Below are 10513 nucleotides of genomic sequence, written 5' to 3'. Positions count from 1 at the left end.
GCTCACTAGACAGCAGCAGCATCAAACTTGAGAGCTCAAAGCAGAAAGTTTCAACTCAGAATCAAGTACAGTATTCAACAAACAAAGAAGCTCGTGCAAACCATGAACTGCAAAATAACAGGAACCGTTGTCATTCTCTGTCTGGCTCTTGCTGCTGTTTCTGAAGGTAAGACTTTTGTTGTAGACCAAACCTTTGGTGTAACTAATATTACAAAGTTTATAGAACGGAAAGAGTGGTGCCATTCAATTATTCAACAGTGTGCCTGTTGTATGTGTTGTTATTATAATATAAAGCTGATGATGAGTTTTGTTACACAGGTGATTGTATTCATTTTGTGCTAAAATTATAGTTCATGACCAATACAATCTAAGCAATAATAATAACAATAATAATAATAATAATAATAATAATTATAATAATAATAATAATAATAATAATAATAATAAACAAGTACATATTTAAAAGAAAAAATGAAGATAAACTGATGTTACATTTCTTCTTCTTCTTCTTCTTCTTCTTCTTCTTCTTCTTCTTCTTCATCTTCTTCTTCTTCTTCACTGGCAATGTCATACCTGCAGGGATGTCTTTGAAAAGCATTGGACTGGAGCTCCGTTGTCAGTGCATTAAAAAAGAATCCAGATTCATCCATCCCAGGCAGATCCAGAATGTAGAGCTCTTCCCCAGTGGACCGCACTGCAAGGATGCTGAAGTCATGTGAGTGTTAAACTGAACGCCAGCATAACATTTCTCTTACTATAGTATTTAATAATAAAAGATGTATGAGATACAGTTGGGTTTATGTGGTTTTTGTGACATCAGATAAAATAAATATCCATTACAAATGAGAAAGTCACTTTGGGTGGTCCAGTGACTTCCAAAGCAAAATTTAAAAAAATACATGTCTAAGTAAATGCATTTTATAAATGTGATGGAACTGTACATTATTACATGGGTGTTTAATGTTTGTTTTTTTTGTAGTGCAACTATGAAATCTGGTCATCACATTTGCTTGGACCCAAATGCCCCTTGGGTCAAGATAGTTATTGAGAGAATTTTGAAAAGGTAATTATTGTTCATTATTTTATTTACCGACTGTAAACTGGATATGCATGAATTCATATTTCATTCCAAAATGTAAATTTTAAAAGCTGTTAAGTGTTTTTTATTTTCTTATCCTAGTAATTTACAATGCAGAGTAAAAATCTTTGAAAACCACCTCAACATCTTTAGATGGTCTATGATAGTGCTCCTCTTCAGTAGTTGCTTGATATACTGCAGATGCAGCACTGTATTTCTAGTTGGCATACATTATGTTACATAGAATGCATACAATATGTCTATGACAGGCAAATTGAACAGAAGAGCAGCTACTGAACTCCCAGTCAAACCATATACAGTATATATATATATATATATATATATATATATATATTACTGCAATATCTCAGTTAAGGTATTATTATATCAGGCTTTTAGACCTCTTTCAGTTTCAATGACTGGCATATACAATAGAAGAAGGTATCTTTACGCATGTTTATTTTGTTTATTGTAGCTCTCAGGTCTGAAGACTGCAGTGGAAATTGAGAAGAACAGAAATAATCTGAAGTCACCCTCATAGATTACCGATTTAACCACTTGCTTGTTTATCAGTGTGTTTATTTATGTGTTTATCATGTATTTATTTGTCAATGTGCTGTGCAAAATGTAATAGAATATATATATATATATATATATATATATATATATATATATATATATATATATAATTTGTTTTTGTGTCAAATGTGATTGTTCTGAAGTATATTTAATTTATAAACCAAAAAAGTATTTTATTAATCATATTTAAAATGTATTATTTATTTGTTGCATGCTGTAGCTTTCACATGTTTAAGGGATGTTGTTTTTTTTAATTTCTTATGTATGTAAAACATATTTTTAAACTTAAACTATGTCTAAAATAAAACTATTTTATAATAACACTTTGCATTCAGCAGTTATATATATATATATATATATATATATATATATATATATATATATATATATATATATATATATATTAACTAAATAATGAATGTATTTATAAACCCACTAAATTATTATTATTATTATTATTATTATTATTATTATTATTATTATTATCAGTGATTATTATATTGAGGGTGATAGCAGCACCTGAGGGTTATGGTATACAGAAAAGCACACACAGTTGCAATAAAAAGAATAATACTCAGATTAACAAATTAAATTGTCCCTGTTTATTTAATATATAATTTATGTCACAGTAGTGTGGTACTGACAAACTGCTGGTTTAGGACAGAATACCCAACCGTAATTCTTAAAATGTTTAATTTAAAGACAAGTCTTTGGATGAACAGAATCAAAAGACAGTATTTGAGAATCATCTTCGGAAACACACATATTTGACAAAGTTATTATAAATAATAGATAATAGTCTGCACTGTAAATGTTTATCACATTACTATTTACTTCCCATCTCAGCATAATTATGTGTGCCATTTAAAATGTTTACAGCATCAGAAACATTAACCTCAAGAAAATCTTTTTATTGAAGCAAACATAAAAATGATCCAAAGGGACTCGGTATAAGTTTCCGTGGCTTGGCAATTTCTATACTCTTTTGTGTTTTCTTCCTTCATTTTTCTTTTGGCAAGTACTGTAAGAAATGTATCCATTTTTTTGACCCCAGAAATGATACACAGGATAATCTAGATGTATATCAGACACCGAAAACAAATTCAACCAGCCGCTATTGCTATTACTAAAATGCAGCCGCACCTAATAAATGAAACAAAATGTCAAAGTAGGAGCATTGTGATTATTATTTATGTTTACTGGAGCATTTATACTTCTAGAAAATGCAGAGAGATTGTGCTTCACTGATTAGTATTCGATTATACAATGAGTTGAAAACTGCAAAGTTCATGAGCACCACAGGGCGCTTAATAGAAATCACGCATGCGTACAGGTGGATGATAATTTAGAAACTATAGTCAGACTGTAACCTTTGAGCTGCTAAACAAAAATGAAATATTTATATTGGTTAAGTGACAATAATATCTAATATATTTTCTTTTACTTTTATTTTAATATTTGCCTTCCTGAGTCATCCTGCACACCCCCTATGACCCTTACAAGTACCCCAGGGGTACATGTACATGTACATGTACCCCTGATTGAAAATATTTGGTCTATACTATAACCTTCAGGTGCTGCTATTACCCTCAATATAATAATCACTAAAATACATTGAAAAGCAGGAGCAATACATGCATTAAAAGGCAGGCATTGGTCCCTGGACAGGTTCTGGACTCTACTGTGGACCCATACGGTTCAGGTTATAGAGGGGGCATGTTTTACTTTTATTATTAATTTCTTAGCAGACGCCGTTATCCAGAGTGACTTACAAGATATCACATTATACATGTATCACATTATTTTTTACATACAATTACCCATTTATACAGTTGGGTTTTTACTGGAGCAATCTAGGTAAAGTACCTTGCTCAAGGGTACAGCAGCAGTGTCCCCCACCTGGGATTGAACCCACGACCCTCCAGTCAAGAGCCCAGAGCCCTAACCACTACTCCACACTGCTGAATGGATTGCATCTATCAACGCCCAGGTATAGTCACATTTTTTTCAAACACACAGATATGTAATCAGTATTTTTTTTTTAACCCACAAAATTATTTTCAAAAACTACAAATGATTATGATTTTTAAGGTACTGTAATAGCATTAGACTATTGCCAGAGGGTTAGAAAATTCAATAAGATTATACCTAGAGTCAAGGATTTCATTCTGGAGGGTTACAGTAAATGACCATTCAGTAATGACTACTGTCTCCAATTCCTTTAGGGAAGTAGGTGTCAAAAGGCTGTTCTCCAGAAAAGCTCACTTTTGATACGTGTCCAAGTGAAACATCTGTACTGTTACATGCACAAGCTTGCCAATAACAAATACATCTGTTGTTGATCTGATTTATGGCACACAGATTCTGGAAGACATCACATGATCTACAGTACCGACACAAATCATAGAAACTTTTCAGGTGGGGATGGAGATTTCATTGCCTATTTTTCCTCAGTTAAACCCTTTACTTACTAAATATCCTAGTATCCCTGAATAGATAATCGCCTCCATGTTAAAACATGTAACTTATTTAATCATGATATGATATCTCACAGTAGAATGGTACCCTGAAATGGTCTCCTTTTTCTAGGAAAGCAGTACATCTGGGGATGGGGAGGTTGTTGCCGGACAACCTCAGACTACTTGCTCACTAAATATCTTCTGCATATTTTTGAAGAGAAGAAGATAATCTATTCCAAAAAATCTAAATATGTAGTAAATAAGGGATCTGAGTGAGTGAGGAAAAAATGGTAATACAATCCCCACCCCTAGTCTTGCTGTAAATAATTTGTTGTTTCCATAATTTGTGTCTGTACTGTAACATAAGTTAACAAGTAATGTGAGGAACAGCCATGTGCAGAACATGTGTGTGCTAAATATCAAAATTGTTTCCTATGTATCTTCTGAAACCTATATTTATTTGCATTTGATAAAGAGCCATTCTCATACTAAACTAGAGGTGGTCTATCTACTGCTTCATGTTTAATGAACAGTTTAGTATCTATATTCCATTCCATGGTACCGCTTCACAAAAGTTACTTTAACCTAACCAGCTTTGTGAGAGCATCGTAAGGACATCTTTTCAACCGCAGTGTTTCCAGAACCTCTGTGTCTCTAAATGTTCATGAACTACTTACATTATTATTATTATTATTATTATTTATTTCTTAGCAGACGCCCCTATTCCAGGGCGACTTACAATTGTTACAAGATATCACATTATACATTATTTCACATACAATCACCCATTTATACAGTTGGGTTTTTACTGGAGCAATCTAGGTAAAGTACCTTGCTCAAGGGTACAACAGCAGTGTCCCCCACTGGGGATTGAACCCACAACCCTCCGGTCAAGAGTCCAGAGCCCTAACCACTAGCCCTAACCACTGCTCCACACTGCTGCCCATGAGATGTCTATGGAGGCATATAATACACCATTATATAATAATAATACTACCACTGGGAATCTCACGGACACACAATTACACATATCTTAAAAGGCACCAGTTCTATTGTTAACGGTAAATTGCAAATCAGATAGACTATCCCCTATTGTGTTTTAATACCCCCTAGAAGCCCTTAAATCAGCACCTTCATTTTGAGAAAATCCTTAAAATCGGTGCCTCAGTTTTGTTCTTTAATACAGCAGTATACAGCTATGGCCAAAAGTTTTGCACCACCTACAATTTTAAAATTGAGACATAACAAAAAAATATTTAAAAACAATATGAAAAAAATGTAGATCTTTTATTTAGCATCGTGTAATTAAATAAACTACAAACTTATATCAGAAAAGTCTACCTGGAGCAATAATAGTAGTACAGTATTTCATGTTAGATTTCTAAATGTCACATTTTTCAATTGTTGTCAGTTTTTCGTTAAGTATATGGAAAACTACAAAGCTGTAAGTAATTCAATAAGTTACCGTAACATTATTCAGCAAGTTTCATTCGACTTTATGAAGCAAAATGTATTAATTCTATAGGGTGATGAAAAACTTTTGGCCATAGCTGTACATTCACATATATTGAAAACCTATTCATACTTCATTATGAACTGACACATATTGACATGTCAGCATGAAACTGAATTCCATCCATGTATATTTTTTTTTAAAGGAGAAGTTTAAGAGCTATTTCCGAAACCACATATCTAACCACACTTTATGAAGAAACATGGCAGTCGTTTTTAGAGAGGAACAAAATCATTTTTAAAATATAAAACTGGCAACTGCAAATTTCCCCAGATAAGTTGTTTTTGAGTCAGAAAATGAGTCCTCAGCACTACTTTTAAAATGGGGCCCACAGTCTTTGAATGAATGAATAACTGATATGACATACAGCAAAACATAAAAAATTGCATAATTAGAACATATACCATATTATTTTAAAGACATTTGATCAACGTAGCTGCTCTTTGTAATAAATATCTGTCTGTTCTCAGAGCAATTTACTCATTAGCGCAATTTTTGTCTGAAAGGAAAGATAAACACTATTCACAATATTAAAACTGATAAGAAAAGAAGAATGTTAAGACTACTCATTATATAAATGTCTGATTTATTTTTATTTTTATTTCCTTTCTGAAAAAAATGTCTTGATGGCAATTTGGAGTAAATAGTTTTGAGGAGCTAGCCCACTGTCCCTAAAGTAGGATGGTAAAATATAATTGCCAAGAAAGAATGCTGCCAGGTCAGAAGGGTCAAAATACCTTGCTGGAAAGTCCACTGAGTTCTGCTGTGCGGATGAGAATCTAAACCAGCTGGTAATAATAAAAAAAAAGAGTACAGTTTCACACTGTAACCAAGAGACATCAGGTAATTTATCATGTGACTAGCTAAGTAGACCTTTATAGATGTTGTTATTTTCTTAAAACATAACCAGATCTTTAGCAGGTCTTATACTGATAGTTATTTTGAGCTTTCTCAAATAGAAATCTTAAAATTCAGGAACGCTGTACTTTTACATTGGTAAAGCCATTTAGAAGTGATCTGAGTGCCTACAAATCAACATAAGTATATTGTGTATTTTAACAGTTCACTGAATCCCAACCTCAAGAAGCACAACTGATGGCCAAAGGAAAAATGTTTCTGGAAACATGTTCCTTACAGTAGAAACCAGCTGTACTCCAGAGATCAATACTTACCATTATTATTATTATTATGATACAACATATATATTATACAGATAGCCTACTGGGCTCTTTACATGAAATTGTAAAAAAATAAAATAAAATAAAATAAATAAATAAATAAATAAATAAATAAATAAATAAATAAATTATTATTATTATTATTATTATTATTATTATTATTATTATTATTAAGTCGATACTTGTTATATTGAATAAATTATTCAATGTAGAATTAAAATGTTTACTGTTCTTTATTAACATAACACGTTTTTCTTTAATTAAACAAGATGCCAGATTGATAAATGAATTAAAAAAAATCCGGAAGATTCATAATTTAAAAAGAAGAAGTTAAAAGTGATTGTTAACAACCACAGTGTAATGTTCATCTTACATCACAACAAAAATTCCAGTTACGCAATCCTTACTGAGTCACCTCCAAACTCTGCTATAAAAGCTCGTGCTCACTACACAGCAGCAGAATCAAACTCTCAGATCTCCGAGTGAAAAGCTTCAGCTTCATTTTCCAGAAACGAACAAGCTCACGAAAATCATGAACTCCAAAACTACAGTGGCCGTGGTCATTTTCTGCCTGGCCGTTGTTGCACTATCTGAAGGTAAGGCTTCTGTTGTAATGTTGCTTAAAACTATAAGACTTGCATAACATTTAAAGAGCATATGTCTGTTGAATGCGTTCATGCTTGTGTTAAGTGCAGCAATATAAAGTACATTTTTGACCAAATTACAAGGAAATAGAATTTCAGATCAAAAGGAAAAAGTAAAAGTAAAAAACTCCAGACTCATTAAACTTTAATACAATTGCAATTTTTACCAAGTTTTTGCTTGATTTGCTATTTAAAAAAAAAAAAAAAAAAAGTTTAAGCCAAAGATTGTTTGTTGCTAGGAAAACAATGTTTAGTTCAGATGGTAAGATTTAATAAAATCAACATTAAACTCTTATTAACTGGCAATGTCATACCTGCAGGGATGTCTTTGAAAAGCATTGGACTGGAGCTCCGTTGTCAGTGCATTAAAAAAGAATCCAGATTCATCCATCCCAGGCAGATCCGGAATGTAGAGCTCTTCCCCAGTGGACCGCACTGCAAGGATGCTGAAATCATGTGAGTGTTAAACTGAACGCCAGCATAACATTTCTCTTACTATAGTATTTAATAATAAAAGACGTATGAAATACAGTTGGGTTTATAGTATTTCATAACAGCTGTGGGCGAATTTTGTAAAGTTATATATATAATTTATTTGTTTAAATAACTAAAAACAAAGTCAATTATTTTAATCAAAATTCAGATCTATTTACCCTTTTCTCTGTTTGTTTGCAGTGCCACTTTGAAATCTGGTGATCAGATTTGCTTGGAACCAACTGCCCGCTGGGTCAAGATAGTTATAAAGAAAATATTGGAAAGGTAATTATTGTTTGGCTATACTTGTATTTTCACAAACCATATATTGCATATATAAGTTAGGTTAGAGAGTCAGTATGTTACTGTGTAATGCTGCTGAGAAAGAAACAAACTCTTCACCATGGATCTATTAAAGCAACATGTGGTTCCTCTATAGCACTATAGCTCTCTGGGCTCTGGGTGACGTTTCACTGCTTAATATCGGCACTGTTTGTCTTCAGAAAGGGTAACCATTGTCAAGATCACAGTGTTGCATTTTCATAGCAAAGGTATTAACTGATGGTAATGTATGTAGAAAGGTACATGTAAAGCAAAATGCTGTAACTCAGTACAAATCAGTAACTTATTGTTACATCAGCCTTTTGAAGACCTGTTTCTGTTTTTATGGCTGACATATACAATTGCACAATTAATGGTTATGTATGTTTTGTTTTGCAGCTCCAAGGCCTGAAATCCTGCCGTGGAAATTTAGAGGAACAAACCTAAAGAGAAACTGAAGTTAATCAAGGGTTGATCTTTTTAACCACTTGTTTATTTATTAGTGTGTTTATTTATTTGCCAATTTAGTTAACAAATTGTATTTAATATGTTATTAGACTGAACAGTAGTCATTCGACATATAGGGTATGGAAGGATTGTATCAGAACACTCAGGAATGGATTTAAACTACAAACTCTGTTTGCTTAATACAGTGTTTTTCAAGTTTTTGTTAAATTCTGTTAATTGTCTTGCAGTATTACTCAGTGGGTTTTTAATTTTTTTTATAAAAAATTGAAAACGTGAACATGATATGTAAATTGTACCTTTTTTAAAAAAAAAACTGCAAATTGGTCAAAACAGTATGATGTAGTGTTATTTAAACACTTATTTAATATGTTGCATTCGTTATACGAATGCACGTGTATGGCAAACTGTCATATTTCTTTTGTTTGTTTGTCAAACTTGATTATTTTGTAAACTATACATATAATGTATTAGTTCATTGAATTTAATATGTATATTTTGTAATCTAATTGTAATATTTAATCTGTTAAAGTTATTGTTTATGTGTTGCCAGTATGAATGTGTTTAGTTTTGTCCATGTTTTTTTTTAATTAATTTTTTTTTTTTACCTATGTGTGAAACCTAATTTTAAAGATTCTGTGTCTCCATCTTTTTAGTGTCTCAATAACAATTGTTAAAAATAAAGATTTATATTTGAATAATACTTGGCTTTCAAATGTCTTATCAATCAATCAATCAATCAATCAATCAATCTTTATTTTATATTGCGCCTGTAACAGTGGACCACCATCACAAAGCACTTTACAAGATAAAAAACAATGCATAATACATTGTAGTGAATTAGGTATACAATTTATTTAATAGAAATTAGTCTCTAGTCGCCCACTCAGGGATGTCAAAATATGAGAAATGATATACCTTATTTAAGTTTATTATCACGTAGAACTCGGATTTCCGTGACAATAATTGACATTCACACAACGTGTCAGAAATATAAAACAATATCTTATTTAAGAATAAAAAGGGTGCACAACTAATCTAATATTACAGAAAGGAAAGGCGATTGGTTAGAGATATGCATGAATAGTATACAGTGATTTCATAGTCATAAGAACATAAGAAAGTTTACAAACTTGCTTGTTTGGTTGTTAGTAGCTTATTGATCCCAGAATCTCATCAAGCAGCTTCTTGAAGGATCCCAGGGTGTCAGCTTCAACAACATTACTGGGGAGTTGGTTCTTGACTCCCACAATTCTCTGTGTAAAAAAGTGCTTCCTATTTTTGGTTATCAATGCCCCTTTATCTAATCTCCATTTGTGACCCCTGGTCCTTGTTTCTTTTTTCCGGTCGAAAAAGTCCCCTGGGTCAACATTGTCAATACCTTTTAGAATTTTGAATGCTTGAATCAGATTGCCGCATAGTCTTCTTTGTTCAAGACTGAATAGATTCAATTCTTTGAGCCTGTCTGCATATGACATGCCTTTTAAACCTGGAATAATTCTGGTCGCTCTTTTTTGCACTCTTTCTAGAGCAGCAATATCCTTTTTGTAGCGAGGTGACCAGAACTGAACACAATATTCTAGGTGAGGTCTTACTAATGCATTGTTAAGTTTTAACATTACTTCCATTGATTTAAATTCAACACTTTTCATTATATATCTGAGCATTTTGTTGGCCTTTTTATAGCTTCCCCACATTGTCTAGATGAAGACATTTCTGAGTCAACATAAACTCCTAAGTCTTTTTCATAGATTCCTTCTTCAATTTCAGTATCTCCCATATGATATTTATAATGCACATTT

The 10513-nt window shown here is 32.2% G+C and overlaps 2 protein-coding genes across 2 annotated transcripts; both read left to right on the top strand.

Moving 5' to 3' along the window:
* The first annotated feature begins 576 nt into the window (after positions 1 to 576).
* LOC117973747 (interleukin-8-like) lies at positions 577 to 1693 on the top strand. Its single transcript, XM_034926959.2, has 3 exons — positions 577 to 715; positions 980 to 1063; positions 1554 to 1693. The coding sequence occupies exons 1-3, from the start codon at positions 582 to 584 to the stop codon at positions 1564 to 1566; spliced, it is 231 nt and encodes a 76-aa protein (XP_034782850.2). The 5' UTR covers positions 577 to 581; the 3' UTR covers positions 1567 to 1693.
* Positions 1694 to 7282: 5589 nt separating this feature from the next.
* LOC117421434 (interleukin-8-like) lies at positions 7283 to 9414 on the top strand. Its single transcript, XM_034035867.3, has 4 exons — positions 7283 to 7403; positions 7772 to 7907; positions 8127 to 8210; positions 8646 to 9414. The coding sequence occupies exons 1-4, from the start codon at positions 7340 to 7342 to the stop codon at positions 8656 to 8658; spliced, it is 297 nt and encodes a 98-aa protein (XP_033891758.3). The 5' UTR covers positions 7283 to 7339; the 3' UTR covers positions 8659 to 9414.
* Positions 9415 to 10513: the final 1099 nt, after the last annotated feature.

Source organism: Acipenser ruthenus, chromosome 1 (genome assembly GCF_902713425.1).
Source record: "Acipenser ruthenus chromosome 1, fAciRut3.2 maternal haplotype, whole genome shotgun sequence".
NCBI lineage: Eukaryota > Metazoa > Chordata > Actinopteri > Acipenseriformes > Acipenseridae > Acipenser > Acipenser ruthenus.
Note: the sequence above shows the minus strand (reverse complement) of the source record. Positions and strands in the feature narration are given on the sequence as shown.

Coding starts and splice junctions, on each gene's coding strand:
- LOC117973747 (XM_034926959.2), top strand. CDS start 582: ATGTCTTTGAAAAGCATTGGACTGGAGCTCCGTTGTCAGTGCATTAAA. Junction 716..979: donor TGCAAGGATGCTGAAGTCAT/GTGAGTGTTAAA, acceptor TTTTTTTTGTAG/TGCAACTATGAAATCTGGTC.
- LOC117421434 (XM_034035867.3), top strand. CDS start 7,340: ATGAACTCCAAAACTACAGTGGCCGTGGTCATTTTCTGCCTGGCCGTT. Junction 7,404..7,771: donor CGTTGTTGCACTATCTGAAG/GTAAGGCTTCTG, acceptor TCATACCTGCAG/GGATGTCTTTGAAAAGCATT. Junction 7,908..8,126: donor TGCAAGGATGCTGAAATCAT/GTGAGTGTTAAA, acceptor GTTTGTTTGCAG/TGCCACTTTGAAATCTGGTG.